At 43.9% G+C, this 19,627-nt stretch overlaps 1 protein-coding gene across 2 annotated transcripts in view; it reads left to right on the top strand.

Moving 5' to 3' along the window:
• Window positions 1-19,627, top strand: part of smurf2 (SMAD specific E3 ubiquitin protein ligase 2) — a 57,821-nt gene extending 38,194 nt beyond the window's left edge. For both annotated transcript variants that reach the window (XM_005926658.3, XM_042220249.1), the window contains 15 exons: window positions 529-594; window positions 1,070-1,154; window positions 2,450-2,533; window positions 2,937-3,151; window positions 5,406-5,490; window positions 6,439-6,597; window positions 6,688-6,735; window positions 11,920-12,121; window positions 13,543-13,646; window positions 13,802-13,916; window positions 14,619-14,797; window positions 15,228-15,486; window positions 15,591-15,792; window positions 16,756-16,831; window positions 16,939-19,627. In XM_005926658.3, the coding sequence (XP_005926720.1) occupies window positions 529-594; window positions 1,070-1,154; window positions 2,450-2,533; window positions 2,937-3,151; window positions 5,406-5,490; window positions 6,439-6,597; window positions 6,688-6,735; window positions 11,920-12,121; window positions 13,543-13,646; window positions 13,802-13,916; window positions 14,619-14,797; window positions 15,228-15,486; window positions 15,591-15,792; window positions 16,756-16,831; window positions 16,939-17,038 (1,979 nt within the window). In that variant the 3' untranslated portion in view covers window positions 17,039-19,627. The remainder of the gene's footprint in view (window positions 1-528; window positions 595-1,069; window positions 1,155-2,449; window positions 2,534-2,936; window positions 3,152-5,405; window positions 5,491-6,438; window positions 6,598-6,687; window positions 6,736-11,919; window positions 12,122-13,542; window positions 13,647-13,801; window positions 13,917-14,618; window positions 14,798-15,227; window positions 15,487-15,590; window positions 15,793-16,755; window positions 16,832-16,938) is intronic.

The following is a 19,627-nucleotide window of genomic DNA, read 5'->3' as shown; positions in this document are numbered from 1 at the left end:
CCTGATCTCTCTCCGTTTCTCACTCACTCTCAAATTCCGCAGACTTTAAGAAGTTCAGACAAAGAGTTTCCAGACTTTGGCAGAAGTTCATGTCCACGCTAAGGCTGAGCGGAATAGTGCAGGCTTTGTACTGAAATTTGTCAAATGTTTGACCCCAGCATTTGAACTGAAGCCCGCTCTGTACCGATGCTCAGTGAGTTTTTGTTTTTTACTGCCAGTGGCTGTTCCACGGAGCAGACCATCTGTTCCAGGGCACAGCCAAGCTGTGGTCTGCAGACAGAAGAATGAGAGACAGATAATGACGGAGACTCTGAGTGATGTAAATGATACAGAGCAGTGGGAATTATCCAAAGTGTGCGGGGAGACGAATACATCCCAACACACGCTAGTTTACATGTCTTTCTGAAGTTGATGAATCCTTTTTTTCTTTTGTTCTTTTTACTCCTCCTTTCATCTCTATTCTCATTTCCTGTCTGTCTGATTGGCTTCTTCCTCTCCTCTTTGCCTCTCTCACTCTCTCCTGAACAGATCAGAGACTAGACTTGAACAAACTGAGTCCCAACGACAGCGACACAGTCAGGGGCCAGATAGTGGGTGAGTACGGTTTTGTGTGCCCGCTGTAAAACTATCTGGTGATACTTTATAACTTCCTTTGACAGAGGTTGTAGAAGAATCGCAGTGTTCTGTTTTGCTTCTCACGTGTATAAACAGCTCAAAATGAATGCGACCTGCCAAATGTTGCTTGAAAATCTGCTTCATTTGTCACACACAAAATACATCACTGAAGCTCAGATTTACCACGTGCTCCCTGCAGAAGTTTAAAAACAAAAAAAGATCTGGAAGGAAATGCATTTTTGTTTAACCAGACCCTTCAGCATACCTCTGATTTAAAAATAAATAAATAAATTAAAAAGAAATAACCTTTTCCCTGCTTCTAATAAAGACACAAAGTTCCATTTTGTGCATGGATAAAATATCTGTGCCTACGCTGTGAGCTGCAGTCTAGTAACACGTGTGTGTGTTTGTGTGTGTGTGTGTGTGCGCATCTGTCTGCCATGTGTTGCTGTAGTGAGCCTGCAGTCGAGGGACCGGATAGGCACAGGAGGTCCTGTGGTGGACTGCAGTCGGCTGTTTGACAATGATCTTCCAGATGGGTGAGTGAGTCGGGGAACTCTCTTGTCTTCTCGGAAGAGATATTATTTTTGAAATTCATATAAGAATACGATATCTGCATGTAGTGAAAGGGGGCAGCGCGTCTACTAGATGCTTCTGTGTAGGGCTGCTCGATTATGGCAAAAATGATAATCACGATTATTTTCACTGAAATTGAGATCACGATTATTTGACGATATTTATTTAACCCTTTAAGACCTACTATAGAACCAAGTCCACCAGAGCTTTTTTTTTTTTACTGCTGTAGTGCCATTTGTGGGAGCATTTCAAGTTGCTATACATCAATACAACTGTTATAGCCCATATTTTAATAATATGTATGCATTAAGTCCATAGTAATTACATAAATTGCAAAAAAGTGCAATAAACTACAAAAAAAATTGAAAATCGCTTTTGTTTTGTTTACATATATTTCTACTTGGAGAAATTTAAGAGGCTTATCCCTCAAAACTTTAAATACAATAAAGTTGCAAAAAATAGTTTCCCACCACAGGAAATTTATTTTGAGTGTCTTCATAGTTTTATTTTGGAGATACAGCAATTTTTATATACTGCAGGAAAAACAAAAAACAATCCTATGATGCAAATTTGCAAAGAAAACAGCATGTGCATCATTTCACTGTGGGAAGTGTTACGAACAGCTGATAGGAACGGCAAAGCGTGTTTCTGGAATATTATGTTTTTGTTCCTGCAAGCGCTTTTTATGCAATTTTTGCAAAGTTATATGTGGAACGAAACCGTGACCGAGGACAAGCTGATGGCATCAGATGTAAGTACAACTCCTCCGGATTCATATGCAAAACAAATTATTGCGCTAGCTTACACGGTTCAGGTTCTACAGGGATTTAAAAATAGTTACGCAAAACGGAGCGTGCTGCTCTGACCGGCTTTAAAGGGTTAACAATGACTTTAAAAAATAATATAAAATAGTGTGCAACACCACTGAAGTTTTTTTTTTTTAAGCTCTCTTTTCAACCAACGGCAGTCACTCTCCAAATAACTTCTGCTTAGCTTTCCGAGCTTCCCTCGGGTCCTCTTAATCAGCGGTCTCCAACCTTTTTTGCGCCACGGACCGGTTTATGCCCGACAATATTTTCACGGACCGGCCTTTAAGGTGTCGCGGATAAATGAGGGAGGGGCTAATAATCGGCTCAGTCATTTTTAATGATCGTTGAAAGCCCAGATCGTAATCGTGATTAAAATTCGATTAATTGAGCAGCCCTACTTCTGTGTCTGCTTAACCGTGTGCTGTGTCTGTGTACGTTTCTGCTGCCAGCTGGGAGGAGAGGAGGACCGCGTCTGGGCGCATCCAGTACTTGAACCACATCACACGCACCACACAGTGGGAGAGGCCTACCAGGTGAGTACACTCTGCAGCCTCTGCAGAATCTCAAAGCCAGACCTCTTAAATCAAACAGCAGCAGGCTGATGGAAATCCACATCACTGACCTCAGTGCTCCCAAACTGGGGAGCTCTGGAGAAAAATTGAGTGGGCTCCTTGAAGGGGGGAAAAAAAAACAAAAAAAGGTGTCAGACAAATTGCTTCAGACAGTGGCGTTAAATGATATGGAGGAGCTGAGAAGAGCAGAAATGAAGGCATCTCTTTTTTTCCTCTGCCTTTTCTTCTTAGGTTCTTTTTTTTTTTCTTTTTTTTTTTTAAATGTCTCAAGCAACCTCTTTTGTATTTATTACTCGATTCTGACGTCAGCCACACTCTTCTGTTAATTATTGAACTCCTCCTACCTGCCTTTTTGCCCTCTCAGGCCGGCATCGGAGTACTCCAGCCCCGGCCGTCCTCTAAGCTGCATTGTGGACGAGAACACGCCTATTAGCACGAACGGCGCCACGCCCACCACAGCGTTACCGCCGAGCAACGGCGACCAGCGGGCGCAGGAGAGACGGGTCCGTTCGCAGAGGCACCGCAACTACATGAGCAGAACCCATCTGCACACGCACCCTGACCTTCCCGAGGGATACGGTTAGTATTTGTGAACATGCGCACAGCCTGGTGAAAAGACTAAAAATGTCACATTTACATGCTTTTTGCAGGTTGTGCACCGTTCTGAGTAAGTGATTGCAGAAGATTGACAAACTGTCCTCATTTGCTGCAAATGCACTGAAAGAATTCCTATACGAGTCATGGCTTCCCATAATGCACGGGGCATTTCTTCTTCACTGTTTATTCGCCACTCTGAACGTAATCATTAGTTGTGATTCATCTCTGGCTCTCTTCCACAGTTTGTCTCTAGTCCTTTCTTCTTCCCCTCACCCCCAACCGGTCTAAGCAGATAGCTGCCCCTCCCTAAGCCTGGTCCTTCTGGAGGTTTCTTCCTGTAAAAAGGGAGTGTTTCCTTCCCACTGTCGCCAAGCCATTGCTCATAGGGCATCTTCTGATTGTTGTTTCTCTGTTTTCTTTTCTGAATTTTTTATATCTTTTATCACTTATAATAAAATCATTCTTACTGGTGGCAAGAGTCATAAACTCCTACTCCTCCTGACAGACAAACAGGTTATTAACTAATCTGACTAATCAGTTCAGTTCTTTTGAAATGGTGAAGTTGAACTTGAGTTCTCTGAAAAGATAGTCTTCCAATCTTTTAAAAAAAAGTGATATAATTCAGTGCACTGTGCTAATAGTTCTGCACTTGACCCAGATTTTCTAATCTTAATGCAGATAAATCTCCAGCGAAAGCCGCCTCCACAACAAATAGTGCCATCATTCTACTGCTGTTGTGTTAATTGCTTGGCCCTCCTCCCTGCTCAACGCTGAGCCCAGCTAATCTGCGTCCTCATTCAGTCGGCCGCTGCTCACATGACTCTGCAGTTCGACACAAGGAGCCTGAAATACTGGCTCCGTTTTAGACCATCTAATTGAATTGATCTAACTGTTAAAAGCTGGCTGCAGACACAGTCTTCCCCCCTCTGTTCCCCTGATTTTTTTGTTTTTTTGGAAGCAGACAATCAAACGCATTCATATAAAAGCAAACACACACAGGCTGTGTTTCCCTGCACAGCTCAAGGGAATTTTGTTTATCCTCACAGTAACATCATCTGCAGGATTTGGGAGCCAGAGCCATAGAAGCGTATCACAGCTTTGCCCTCAGTCCCTCAGATTAGGAGGCTCCAAGCATTGCTATGCTTGGTCCTCTACCTCCTTTGCTCCCCATCTCTGTACCTCTTTCTCTTAATCGAGTTAACATGAGTGCCAGAAGAAGCAACCTCGGCTGGACCGAAAACAAGTAAAGATTATGATGTTTAGGCATCAATTCATTCAATTTTTTCTGATAACACCAAAAGCTGCTGATTCAGAGAGTGACCTTTCATTTGCACATACAGCCAGTGTAACAAGACCGTGAGAAAGCCTCCTGTACTTGCTTAGCATGTCTGAATAAAGCTCTAAGGATCCTGTGGCTTAATTAAAGGAGCAGCTAGAGCGAGGGGGGTTCATTGTACAGCCTGCAGGACAGAACAGACCTGCCAAAAAGATCCAATCTGGCCTATTTAGATGACTTTCCAGGGGGAGGAAAGTTTATTATTTATTGATTGATTTTTAAATTGGATCTATGAATTGACTTTACAATGTTGTTTCTTTGAGATTAGGCTTGAACCGGCCCATAAACTGAAACCGCACTTGGAGCTAGACAGATCCAGCAATATAAGTACGTCCTCACTCTGCCCTTACTTTGTTAATTCTTCGGGGTTTCACGTAAAACCTGTCAGCAGCTTTTTGGTTCCCGCATGAGCCAAGAGATGTCTGCCCGCGCCTCGAGCGTGCAGCGCGCTCATCGGCTAAGTGGTGGGTTTGTAAGGTCGTGTGTACGTGCGTATTAAAGTAGGCTAGCACAGCCAAAGGGATGCCAGCGAAGAGCTCTCTCTTGGCAAGCAGCTCCATGGAAATATATGTCATGCCATGATGAATGAGCTCACCAACTAAAGAGTCAGACATCCCCCCCCTCCAGTCTCTCCAGCGTTCATCTCCCTGTCTCTCACCTCACCCCCTCCCTGCCGCCACTTTCAGGCTGCCTTTTGGGATCTCCACTGACTCGAGCAGTTTTTTAAACTCCATCTGTCTATCACGCTCGAATGCAGACAGGGGTCGCCCAGTGGCATACAAACTCAACTCTGTTTTTTCAAATTCGTCTGGATGATTTGATGCACATTTAATTGCCTAATCTAAGTGTTCAAGCTAACATACAATGAACGATTAATTGTATGTTTTTGTCTTACTACAGAGCAAAGGACAACACAGCAAGGACAAGTTTACTTCCTCCACACTCAGACAGGTGTCAGCACGTGGCACGATCCCAGGGTACCCAGGTATATTCTTCACAGGACGTCCAAATGCATACACATAACACTAGTTTAAAGCCAAAAATGCTTCTAGAATAAATGTAGTCAAACCTGTTGCTTGGCTCAACTTTTCATGATATGCTGCTAGAATCAAAAGTTTCAGGTCACTGCACACAGACTGTCTGTGGTAGACAATTGGCTATTTTAATTGGGGGGAATGGGGAAGACACCAAAATCACTTATCCTTCTTTCTTATACTTCACGGTCCCCCTGACAGAATCCATAGCTCGTGTTATTCCCGGTCGCCTTGCAGTGCGCCGTAAACCTGGAGCTGATTATGAGCCTAACATGCTGTGAGAAGACCCATGTCACGGGGCTCTGAGAGCAATTCGGTCCTCTGGCATGAGTACCGAAAGGCCCGAACCACATGGCCAACAGCACACAGGTCTCACTCAGTCATACCAGAGGCTGTTGAGTAACACCCGCTGAGGCATGTGCATCTTATTGATTACCGTATTCTGAAAGAATGCACAATCTCTAAAATGTGTAGAAACAGACTTCAGTGCGCTCGCTCAATAAATCACGACTGATCACTTCTGTCTTGCATCCAATGAGATTATGAGTGATAGAGGATGTTTTTATTGGTCTAGATAGGAGCCTGTCAGGAGCCACAGCTTGTGAGGCTCTGGTCACTTTGGTTCCAAATCTTAAAAACTGAAAGGTTAGCGCCAGCGTAGCTGCAATTTCTGAACGTCTTGGTCTCCCTGGAGTCCAGCTGAAAGGCTGAAGGGCAGCTGTAAATAGTTTTAGATGGGAGGAAGAAGAAAAACAGAATAAAAGTGATTTCTCAGACATTCAGAATCCCGCTGTCTGCTTTAATTCTTTTCAGTGCTTAGTGCTTTCACGTGTTTCATATCTACCCTACATTAAATTTGCGCTTTCTAACTCTTTGTTTGCTGTTTTCGTACACCTCAGAGATCTGAGTAATGTAAACTGTGAGGAACTGGGTCCTCTACCTCCGGGATGGGAAATACGGAACACGGCAACCGGGAGAGTGTACTTCGTCGATCACAACAACCGAACCACACAGTTCACAGACCCGCGCCTCTCCGCTAACCTGCATCTAGTCCTAAAGTAAGCATGGGACGCTTCAATCAGGGAAAAATGTGAAATAGACCGATGCAAAAGCAAAGATTTATTTTTCTTTCCATTTCGTCTCTGCAGTCCAAGTCCAAATGGTTCTCGAGGAGGCATCGAGAGTCAGAATGTCAGGTAAGGGTCGGGCTTTGTGCCAGCAACACACACACACACACACACACACACACACACACACACACAAGCAGACACACACACACAAGCAGACACTGCCAGACTTCATTTGTATAGTTTGCCTCCCTCTGAGCCAATGTTTTTGCCCCGGGATCCTGCGTGTTCACCACCTGCAGACGTTCAACACCCAGCGCACTGCTTCTGCTGAGCAGACGTCTGTGAGCACTCACCCACAGAAATACATACACAGGGCACTTCCCCCGCACGCTCTTTCTTTTCAAATTTCCAAATTCCTCAGTCCATGCAGAGGGTTTTGATCGTAAAGGCGTTTTAGCACACTATCCGTCACAAAGCTGTCTTTGGCCAGACATCAAATAGCAGAGTGGAAACCGAGGCTGGCGTGTCTGCGGCCGAGCAGCGTCTCAACGTCCAGGAGGCGAAGCATAAATTCTATGCCCAAAGTAAATGAAGGAACTGTAATGGCCCGCGCTCGGTGCATGTCGGCGTGCGGGGATGCACATGCTCAGAATTTCTTCCCCTGCGCAGCTGTTCAAACACACACTGCGTAGAAGCATCAGCAGCCGCCGTAGAATTACCCAGAGGCCTTTGCTCTGCAAAAGCTGCAGAAGTGTACGGGTGCTTTGGTGGGCTTTCTCCGGCTGACCTCATTCCTGCTCTGTGCAGAGATGGAATGCATCGACACGGAGATCAGGTTTCTTTCTTCTTTTTTTTCCCTCCTTCTCTTTTCTGATGGATCAAAGGACGTGTTTGGGCTTTTGGATTAGCTGGGCCCTGTGGCCCTCCTAACAAAGTAAAAAAAATAAAATTGGTTGCTTTGCATGCCACATTTGTTTATAATAATTTGTCATAAGCATAATTATGACCAGATGTATAAAGGAGAAAAAATGGAATTTTGATTGTGTATAAATTATGATATGAAGATTAGCTAATAAGTGGGTGTGTGTTTTTAAAGTAAGATAGAAAAATGTCTGCAGTTATTGGAGTTCTTGTGCTGTGTGGTTCCTCTTTTTTTGTGTGCGTGTGTTAAGTCTTGGTTACTCAAGAACACTTGGACCTTGGTCTGAGATATGCAAAACCTCCATAAATCTATGTTAATCCTTTCTCTTTACAACTACCATATAATAGATCATCTATAGGCTTTTTTACGTTCTGTCACAGCTTTGGAATGACTTTCTAACTCGTGACAAAAGTCTGGAAAACACATCATTCTTCATACATTTCCTTCAAGACATCTGCCTTCTATCAGATTTTTAAAAAATGCTCCATCACCCCAGAAAAATGTTTGAGATATATGTATATATATATATTTATATATACATCTGTCAGTGTTATAGTTTATTGCCCTCTTTTTATTTGCTAAAGACACTGCCTGAGCATCCAGAGTGTGGTTTTGGTTAAACTTCCTCTGTGATGTTGCAATCCTCTGCAGAATCCAGCCGCTTGAATGGTCAAGGTCACTGTCCAATAGGTAACCGAATCCTCGTCTGGTTTTAAGACCTGGCTGCAGAATTGCCCGTCTGTACAGTTGCATGAGAAATGATATTAGCCTCTCAGACGTTTGTGATTTGTTGCGCAGCGAAAACATTGCTTTTATTGCAACAACTTGTCTTTGCAGTGAGCGTCTTCAGGTAACATGCACCAGAGTCGTGCTCCTCGGTGAGCTTTTGGAAGGAGAACAGAGCCGTAGGGCCGACGACTGTGAGCGAAAGAGACAGAGAGACGGAGCAGGGACGTTTTGATTTATGGGGGAAAGTGCAGCGAGAGATGCTTGTGCCTCCTCTCCCGCTCCTTCCCTCCCAACATCTGAGTGTCTACAGTATTTTGGGCTGTCAGGAGAGTGCCCTTCCTGCCTTCCCTCCCTCTAAGTCTAGTCTGCAGGAAATAAAGGGCTTCACAAGGAGGTCTTCAGTGTCCTATGGGGCCCTGTGGCTTTCTGGGATAGCAGGAAGTGATTGAAAAGCCAAACTGGATTCTGCCTGGCAGTCACCAAAACCAAACTCAGTCACTTTTTCAAGAAGTTGTCATTGTGGTGCAGGGGAATGCAAGCTGTTGGGTGGATAGTTTAAGGTAGTAGTGCTGAGCTAAACGAACTCTGGACACATTTTTAGGTCTCCTCCCTGTGTTTCTTTGCCTCACTGAAAACCTGATAAAAGTTGGCGTGGACATGATTGTTTTAACCTTGGCGTCCCTTTTGAGTGTTACTTCCTACATAGCCATACTGTGCCCGCAGACTGTGGTGTGTGCGTGTGTGTGTGTGTCAGCCACCCTCTGTGCTCAGCTCCACAGTCTGGTGTTTATGACCCTGCTCATGCCTGCCCCCCCGGGCCACTGAAGTGCAAAAGGCCACTGTGTAAATAATCCTTTAGTGAAGGCCTCATAGAGGCTCTTTTGACTCTGTGTGTGTGCTGTGTACCCCCCTCTGAGGCGTTCTTCCCAAACCAAACTCAAAAGTTGTATTCTACACTGGAGTCGGGAGCTTGGTCATCATTAGCCTCAGACAAAGATCACAGTCTCGCTATTGATCGGGCGGTAAGAACTTTAAAAGGGAGCAGTGTTTAAATTAAAACATTAGTGTTTTATTCTCTGCTTACTTTATACTTATGTAGAGCAGTCTGATGCAGACATTTAGATCTAAAGAAGATTAACATGACCACCCAGTGGTTTGTGAATGACCTCTGTTGGATGAGATGGTGAAGCTATTACCTAGCGAGCTGAAACATATAGACATAGTACTAAGTAACATCAAATAAAATACCCAAACTGTCACACAGACTCACAGGTGGGTTGTAGTTACAGTTAACCATACCACAGGCCATCATTCTTGACAGACAAGTGCTTTACAAATGCTTCAAAAAAACATCAACCGCACGATTCAGTTCAGTGCCTTAACTGAAAACGAACAGCCTACTCACCTCCAACCCGTCAATCAAAGTGGCCGTGTTCCTAATAATGCACAACTTGAAGCTTTTATAGTTTAAAGAGCGAGTTATAAAGAAAAACACTGAACACTTGTCAAAAATGAACCATAGAAACTCTTTAATTGTGAACATTTTCAAATACTTTGGTCTTAAAATTAGGTAAATATGGCTTCAGATGTACAACGCCCAATGCAGATGCAGTGTGTCAAAATCCAACCTTTTCACTGGTTTCATAGGAATTAAGAGAGTAATGGCAGCCAGGTGCTGCTAATCAAGTGTAGTTTGTTAACTGATGATTAGCAAGGGTGAGGGTCTTCATATAAACTGAGGTTTTGTCAGTTCGGGCCTTTCAGGTGTGTGTTAACACAATGCCATGGAGGAAAGAGACCAGCACTCATCGTAATTAAGCAAATGTTGCTGCCCATCAATCTGGGAAAGATTGGTTTTAAAACCCATCATTCTACATTCGACAGATGGATGGATGTAATATTACAAATATGTAATATTTGGTGAAAATCAAACGCAGTGGTGTGGAGGCGTGATGATTTGGGCTTATTACGGGACCTGGGCACCTCACAGTCACTGAGTCGACCATGAACTCCTCTGTATACCAAAGTATTCTAGAGTCAAATATGAGGCCGTCTGTCTGACAGCTAAAGTTTGGCTGAAATTGGGTCGTGCAAAAGGACTCTGATCCCAAGCACAGCAGCATTGTGCCGTTATTAGGATGCACTTAATTTTTTACACATTCCTTCTGCATTTCAGCTGAATGTTTGTGTATTAATAATGACACAGCATAACAATATGTGACCTTTTATTATTCATCCCAGGTTGTATTTGGCTGAGGCTACGTCCACACTAGCCTCAGAACGCTCCACGTCCACACTAGCCCGGATAACTATTGTTTTCACAGAGTTGTGCGTCTACATTGAAACGGCTGAAAACGCTTACGTTCCGGTACTGTGCATGTGTGAAACGCAAGAAGATTCGACCTGCCTCATTACTGTCTGCTGTTTATTTACTTTCCGGCTCTTTGAAGCGTCGCTGCAAAATGTCGAGGAAAAGCACCGAGTTTTTTAAATGCGCTAACAATGAGGTGGAGTTGTTGCTGCAAGTAACACAAAAGTACAAAGTTGCAAAAACGAGTGAGAATTAAAGAATTTGAAGAAAAGCTATCTGGAGCATGTACACACTGATATTAATCTTTGATAGGACTGTCAAAATTGAGAGCAAACAAAACAACTGCTGTATAATGCCCTCCGCTATCTTAGTTTAATTGGTCACACGACTAAAATGTGTCATCCTTTTCGAAAAGGCTCCGGGTTCGCTGTCCACACTGTGAAGCGAAAACGGCATTAAATGTAAGCGTTTTCAAAACGCTGCATTTTCCTTGAACGAAAACGGCGTCTCAGTGTGGACGGGAGGCCAAAACGGAGAGAAAAAGATGCATTTTCAAACGAAAACGTATTAGCGTGGACGTAGCCTAATTTTAAGACCATCTCGTGTTGTGATATGTAAGACTTTAGACCTGACTGAGGAGTAGCTTTAGTGAAGGCCGACTGCGACTCTTCTGTTTAGCTGTATAGAGCCGTGCTTTTCTTTTTCCCTTCCACACAACATTTTCCATATGCCAAAACAGACGGTAAATCCTGCCTTGACTTACTTTTGACCAAATATCTAGTTGCTGCTTTTCTACTTTGTAGGCCAGTATGCGGTATGACAGCGTGTGTAGGCTTTTCTCTCGCCGACTGTTGGTGACAAACTTTTGGACTTGTCAGAATGTGCCTGCACATCTCTGAGGGATGGCCTTGAGGACCTTACATTAGCTCAAGTTTATGTGATGAGTCAAAAACAACAGAGTATGTATTTTTTTTTTTTTAAAAGACAGTTTTCAATTCAGTCATCTCTGTGTGCGAGGTTTCTGCCAGGTGTGGGGGAATGTATGCGTGCGCACGTTGTGATGTCTTACCTCCAGTAATCCCACCTCCACCTACTGTATGTCTGTGTGTAAGTGAGGAGCTGTTTGACTTGATGTTCTTCCCAGATGACCTCAGTGTGTTTACTCCTCATTCCCTGCACTCAGCAAAGGACTAAGAAAGTACGCGTTTTTGAGCCTTTTGGCTTTTCTCTTGTTATTCTTGCACTAGTGCTTGCTTATTTTTCTCTCAAGCGATGTGTGTCTTTTTGTCTCCTTCTTTTGGCCCGTTCTCATCTTCCTCTGCCTTTCCGTGTGATCTTTCCCCTGCAGTCGTCAGAGCCAGTTGAAGGATCAGGCCCAGCAGGCTCTGGTGTCCCCCGGTCAGCTCCCCGAGGAGGCCGAGTGCCTCACGGTGCCCAAGTACAAGCGAGATCTTGTTCAGAAGCTCAAGATCCTTCGCCAGGAACTGTCTCAGCAGCAGCCTCAGGCCGGCCACTGTCGCATTGAGGTGTCCCGCGAGGAGATCTTTGAGGTGAGTAGGGAAAGGAAAAGTCCTCGTTACAACTAAAGCTTGCATGTTCAGAAACTGGTACGTGATTTAAACCAGGAGAGTATTCACTTGAGAGCCAGAGCATGTGCGAAACATTTGAAATGAGATTGTGGAAATAATAAATGCGCTCCGTTGCACAACCACCTGATCCTTTAACCTAAAACTCCAGCCAACATATTGACATTTGGCAAAAAAACCCTCCAAAAACACAAAACAATCAATGCCCTCAATTTCTCCACAATGCTACAAAATTACATGCCTTGTAAGTTGAGCAACTACCACAATTACTTGTGTACCCGCTGAGCAGCTTGTAATTGCACACGTTATTTATAGGTATTTTTCTCCCCTGTTCTCCGTGTGTACTCCCATAAAGGTCGTTGCCCATAGCAGTTTGGCTGTAAGAGCGATTTCTCTCTCACACACACACCTGCACGCACGCACACAGTTATCTATGATGTGTGAAGGCAGTCTGTTCAAAATCTAAAGCAGACTCTCTTGTTCGAGATGAAGTACATTTTCTCAGCGGGGGAGGGTTTTTTGGGGTTTTTTCTCCTTCTTCGTTTTTTTTCCTCCCGTGTCTTATGACGTGCAGGGCCTTCACCAGAACAACAACACCTGCAACAGACTGCATGACCCTCATAAAATATGCACTGGAATGTGCTGGAACAGCCACGTCTGTTAATCTGAACGAAGACATTTTTGTTGGCTGATCTCGATGTGAGCGAGAGAGAGGGTGGAGGTGGGGGGGGAGGTGGGGCAGAGGACATCTTGAGGTTGAGCGAGACATAACTGCATAGTTTCTCCAGACCAGCTGAAGCATTAAATTATGAGTGAACAGGCGAGTGTTAGGCGGTGGAGTGTCAGAGCTGTCTCTGTGTGCTTTTTCGGCGCAGATAAGACATTCCCAGTTCTTCCCCAGCACCCTTCAGCTGTCTGCTCCGTCTGGAGGGCACAGCGGAACCTGGCTGTGGAAGAGGCGGTGTTATTATAGTCTTACGGCTGTGTTTATTATAACTGCCCCTAATCCACTTTAAATGAATCCCCCCCACACGACACTGTGAGCCGGTCGCACGTGGGAGGAACGCTGATTTAGGTCGTCCTAAATCCTTGGAAGCAACTGCTAAAAAACCAAAAAAATGCACTGCCATATTAGCATAAAAGACCTCAACATGGCTTCTGAGCCATTGCCTTTCATTTCAATGGCCACAAAAGCTGCAGGTGTAGGATCAGCGGTCAGGGCTGTGTTCTTGTACGTGTGCTTCATGACCAGAAGGTAACGGGGGAACTGGCCACGCGCGATTTTTGACAGCGGCCGCAGCATTACGCGAGTCTTCTCAGTGACTCTAACATCAGCATCTAGCTAAGTCGACACTGTTCCTGACATGTTTGTGTCTGCGTTGCAGGAATCCTATCGGCAGGTGATGAAGATGAGGCCAAAGGATTTGTGGAAAAGGCTGATGGTGAAGTTTAGAGGTGAAGAAGGGCTCGACTATGGAGGAGTGGCGAGGTAAAGAGTTTGACCAACTGTGAATACGGCATCTGCCTCCTGATACCCGTCTGTTTTGTTGTTAGGTGCTTTTCCTGTTTAGGTCCGGGATTACAGTGCAGAGAGTGTAACTGCTTTCTATTCTGTTCTTCCATGCTTGTTGTACCCCCGTGCAGGGAGTGGCTCTATCTGCTGTCACATGAGATGCTGAACCCGTACTACGGCCTGTTCCAGTACTCCCGTGATGACATCTACACTCTGCAGATTAACCCCGACTCTGCGGTCAATCCTGTGAGTTGCACATATAACCTGCAGCCATGTTGGAAATATGCTTTTAGAACCAAGTGTCCACAAAAAAGATGGGATTTTCTTTTTCTTAAATAAATAAGTAAATAAACACACATAAACATCTTTCTTATTTCCTCTTTTTTCTTCTTCTTCCTTCTTCTTCCTTCCTTCCCCTTCTGCCTTCTTCTTCTTTCTTCTTCTTCCTCTCTTTTTTGTCTTTTTCATTCTTTCCTTTCTTCTTCCTTCATTCCTCTCCTTCTTTCTTTTCGTCTCCTATTTTTTTTTTCTCTTGCTTGGTTCCTTTAGATGTTGCCACTGTCACACCAAGCCGTCCTCTTTCATAACAGCTTGCTGTGCAGCTGCCATCAGGGACTTCTTGGCGTTTTGTCTTACCTTACACGGCGTCATTGCGCTATGTTTAAGCTGGTGTCATTTAACATTAATTAGCACTTTCATGTTTGCGTGAGTGGAGAAGCAGCCTCTGCGTAGTGTGGTTGAGATGTAGGTTCACCTTCGTTATTTACTGCTTCTGCCATGTAGAAGCAGCTTCATATTACTGTACATTCCTCCTGTCAGAGAGGTGTGTGTTTATGTTGAGCACAGTCTGGGGGAAGAGTCCAAAATACACTGTGAACATTCACGTCTGCAGATAACTCGCCGCCATCTATTCATTTGGAAGCTGAAGTTTGTTTTGTCTGCCTTCAGGAGCACTTGTCATACTTTCACTTCGTGGGCCGTATCATGGGAATGGCAGTGTTCCATGGCCACTACATCGATGGCGGCTTTACTTTACCCTTCTACAAACAGCTGCTGGGTAAACCCATCACCCTGGATGACATGGAGTCTGTTGATCCTGACCTGCACAACAGTCTTGTCTGGATCCTGTACGTACAAGTCAGAGCAGCGTTCCTTTTCTTTTCATTTTTTGTTGTGATTTCTGGATCATTACAACACATCACTCACAATTTTATTCCCATTATGTCAATACATGTTATGCAAAGGGGTGGGGGGGTATAACTGTGTTTACTTCTTCTAACTTTGATGGCAGCGCCCCCTATGGTTTAAAACCAGTTTTTACATCAGTGGTCTGTTAATCACATATTTTCAGACTCATCAGAGTCAGAATACTTTAATAATCTCTAAAGAAATTATGTAATGTGACATGATGTCAGGTCATTACTCCGGCTTAGCATTCTACCTGCTGGGTTTACTGATTACCACTTATTTAAAATGTTACATTACTAATGATGCCTTTTTTTTTTTTAAGCCTGTTTTGACTCTTCAAAAGTAATTTAAAGGTTTATCTTCCTCCAGGGATAATGACATCACAGGTGTGCTGGACCACACCTTCTGTGTAGAGCATAATGCTTATGGAGAGATCATCCAGCACGAGCTCAAGCCCAATGGGAAAAGCATCTCCGTCACCCAGGACACAAAGAAGGAGTACGTGCGGCTTTACGTAAACTGGCGTTTCCTGCGAGGCATAGAAGCCCAGTTTTTGGCTCTGCAGAAGGGCTTCAACGAGGTCATCCCCCAACACCTTCTCAAGGCTTTTGATGAGAAGGAGCTAGAGGTAGCTTAACATCTCCTTATTTGTGTGATGATGTTATGTTGCTCAGCTTAGCTTGTGAGTCTGTTCACTCTAATTGAGGACTTTCTCTCTCTCTCTCTCTGTAGTTGATTGTGTGCGGCTTGGGTAAAATCGACATCAACGACTGGAAGTCCAACACACGACTCAAGCACTGCACTCCAGACAGCAACATCGTTAAATGGTTCTGGAAAGCTGTGGAGTCTTTCGATGAGGAACGCCGAGCCCGGCTGCTGCAGTTTGTCACCGGTTCCTCCAGGGTCCCCCTCCAAGGTTTTAAGGCTCTCCAAGGTAATACCATTCAGGATGAAAACATGAAACACAGGTGCGTGTTGGAGTGTTTGCCTGTCTCTGTCTGGATTTCTGCGACTTGATATGCACCCTGGTCCGTCCTGGCAGACAGATCTGTGCACAGACACATCACCTTACACCTTACATAACGTGATAGTCCTGTCTTGAGTAAAATATCTGCAGACGCCAAAAGACAACTCTCATTCTTACATTCTTAAGGAAGGAAAAGAAGGAGAAAAGGCTGAGATATGCTGAATTACACAAGAACTAAATGAGAGTAAACAGGTCTGATGGAGAGATGAATCCACATTTGGTTCAAATCATTGTCAGTATATATGGAGGAGATCAGGAGAGAGGTACAGCAGTGGGTCTCTACACCCATCTGTAAACCATTATGGAGGTTCTGTCATTGTTTGAGGCTGCATTTCAGCTAATGGTGTTGGAGATCTTATTAAAACTAATTATGAACACAGAAAAGTACCATCAGATTTTGGTCCAAAATACAAACTTATCTAGAAAGCATCTGATTGGCCACAGCTTAATTTTTCAGCACAACAATGATCCCAAACACACAGCCAGTGCGGTAAAAGCAAACCTGGATACACAATCACACAATGGAGCACAATTAGTCGTGCATTGGCCTCAATGTTACTGAAGCAGAGAACAGAACAAAGGAAACATCCAAAGAAGAGCTTTGAATGTCCTTCAGGAAGCCTGGAGAACTATTCCTGAAGACTACTTAAAGAAATGACAAGAAGCTGCCTAAGAGAGTTCAGACTGTGTTGAAGAGTAAATGAGGTCGTACCAAATATTGAATTCAAGCTGGTTACAAATTGTAAAAACTGTTTTGTTTTGTTTTTTATTATAGACTACATTTCCATGTTTGTTCTGTTTATATGGTCCTCAGTTCTACACAGTACAATGCAGGTATGTAAATATCCTTTTTATTGCTGTTGTATACAGGTGCTGCTGGCCCCCGACTCTTCACCATTCACCAGATTGATGCCAGCACAAACAACCTGCCCAAAGCCCACACCTGGTGAGCAAACTGTTGACATTATAATAGTTTTAGTCCTCTCGCTTTAAGACTCGTTGCTCCGGCGTTGACCCACGATCCTAAACTCCATCTCACCCTCTGTCTTCCAGCTTCAACCGGATTGACATTCCTCCCTATGAGAGCTACGACAAGCTGTACGACAAGTTGCTCACTGCCATCGAGGAGACGTGCGGCTTCGCTGTAGAGTGAGTCTCCGACGCTGGCGGAGCTCACCGACGACCAGAAGCAATGTGGTTCGGCCACGATGAGCACCCGTCCATTCCAACTGGGGTTCATTGATGGATGCTTCACAAAGGGGTGCTCGAACTTCCCAGAGGACAAGCTAAGGGGGAGGGTGGGCAAAGAAGACCTCAAAATGTCACCTGACTCTGGGTATTTTTTTAAAGACACCCCCCCTGCCCCCTAGCCCTCCTTAATATCTTATTTTTATCTTTGAAAAGGATCTCTTCAGCTGCTAATAACTCAAACTATTTACTAACTTGTTGAACTGGCAAAATTTGCTGGCTCTTCCCTTTTTCTAAGTTCATTTTAGCATTTAAAAAAAAAGAAACATATTCCATGTAGCAATTGTCGATCTTGCCAAGCAGAAAACAAGGTCAGTCCGCTCTGAAACAATGGCCACTTTAAACAAGACTGTTGTTTGCTAGAGCACAGGGTCACAAGTGGTTACAGCACAACTACTTGGAAACACTAAATTTGGACGCCGAGAGTGCGTGACTCGGGCTGTGTGGTGCCTCGCGGTGATCACGCTGGGGTTATCTCTAACGCCAAGGATGGGAAAACTGGGGATGTGCGTGGATGAGAAGGGCAGGACTCGAGACTGAATTACAATCGACGGTTTACAACCTTCTCCAAAGACAGCAGTGGGGGACCAGCGCTCCTGTGTCTGCATACCCAGAAAGCCTGTTTTCACCAGTTTTGACAACTGTTCAGTGTTCAGAAAAAAAGAGTAAATGGATGAATGGCTTGAAATGTGTTATTTTTATATAACAGGGAAAATTGAGAAAGAAACACTAAAAAAAAAAAAAAATCTATATAATATATATAATTTATTGCTGTTATATTTCAGAAACCCCTTTCCATTGTTTCAGAAAAATAAAATCTTTGTTAAGTGTTGCTGTTTAAATTATAGAAGACAAATTGTGAAAAACAAAAATTAAGCTTGACTCAATCTCACTAAAGAATGCTGTGGTTTATCTCTCGCCGTGACCCCTCGCACTGTACGAGGAGACGTTTGTCAGAAAGGGCAAAACAAACAAGGTCTTTGACACACATGCGATGTCCTCTCAGTGCCATAGCTGTTCTGAATGAATGGATCTTTGCAAATATTGAGCTGACCCTTTAAATTCTACTGATTTTCATCCTGGAGCGACAGACGTGGTGATGTGAGCCCCCACCCCCTTTTTTGAATTTTTATTTAAACAGTCATTTGTAGCTGGGCTATATTAATGTCACAATGCCTGCCATTCATTTCTAAAGCTGTTGGTGTCTTCTTTGCGCTGGCTCCATATTGCTATTGTTTTTTTGTTTTTTTTAAAAAGAAGAAGAAAAAAGAAAAACCTCTACTACCTTGTAGCCACGTGGTGCTAAATAGCATTAACACTTGTCTTGTATCGGCATCCTCGCTCACTGACATACTACTGCTTAAAGTGCACAATACACTACTCGCACTCATTACCTGTTTGTGGACACCAAGAGCTCTACTTAGCCACGTTCTCAGGAGATGTCAAAAGTAGTTTGGGATGTTGGTTTGATTTGAAATGAATTCTATTTGTCTCGATTTCCTGAATGTTAAAGGGGACCTATTGTGTTTTTCCTTCTTTTGTGTCATATATCTGCTGTTACAGTGGGTAAAGTTTCAAATGTAGAGGTCACAGAGTAATCCTTGTAAGCCCAAACCTCAGACTTCTCACTGCTAAATGTTATGTTTTATGCTTCTTTTTCTAACACTCCTGCCTCTGTGTGAGTCACTGAGGAGAGGATGCTCAGACACACAGCCCCGCCCACCTATTAAAGTAAAGCTGGCTTGTTTCAGATGGTGGATTGGACTGAGGCGGGTGCACTGGGCCCAGGATCATTCTGAGCTGTGAAATCATGCAAAGCTACTCTAGTAGAATCCCATAATAGGTCCTCTTTAAGGTGTTTAAAAAGTCATATTTTCAGTGTGCCCACAGAAAGCATAAGCGCACACTCACTGTTGCATGTCTCCATCGTTTGTTTGAACGTGAACTAAAATGAGACAAGTCCTGTGTTTTTTGTTTTTTAGCCTGCTTTCGCTACGTTTTAATCCAGACGGGGGGGGGGGGTGTTTTCTACAATTTTTGAAAATGAAACTCTTGAATGTTTTTAAAAGATGCTGCCTGTCTAGCAATCTCTACGACCGTGGACTGTTCTTAACGTTTGCATACGCTTGAAAAGAAATACATTTAGACCGAGTGCTCGCAAAGTGAAAAGTGTCCTCAGATGGTGCTTTTTGTACAGTAATTAAAAATATCGTTCGTATATGTGGATCAAACCAACTGTAATTTATCTTTTAACTTAAGCAGAAGAAGACGTTTTTTTTCTTGAACCGAGTAGAGGAATTGCACACGAACAGATGGAGGTTGCCTCTTCTTCGGCGACCTCTGTGCCAGATACTCATTCACCTTTAAGTCCAGTGCACAGGCTCATTTGCCCAATTGTCTTTCTACACTACGTCGCTCAGCAACGCCCCACAGCTGCCTCTCCATTGAACTACACTTTTATTCAATAAGTTGAGAGATGCCGCTTTTTTTTCTT

The sequence above is a fragment of the Haplochromis burtoni genome, unplaced genomic scaffold (genome assembly GCF_018398535.1).
Source record: "Haplochromis burtoni strain Fernald_Lab_line unplaced genomic scaffold, NCSU_Asbu1 Contig_45, whole genome shotgun sequence".
In the NCBI taxonomy this organism is placed as follows: Eukaryota; Metazoa; Chordata; class Actinopteri; order Cichliformes; family Cichlidae; genus Haplochromis; species Haplochromis burtoni.
This window is presented reverse-complemented; position numbering and strand designations above follow the sequence as displayed.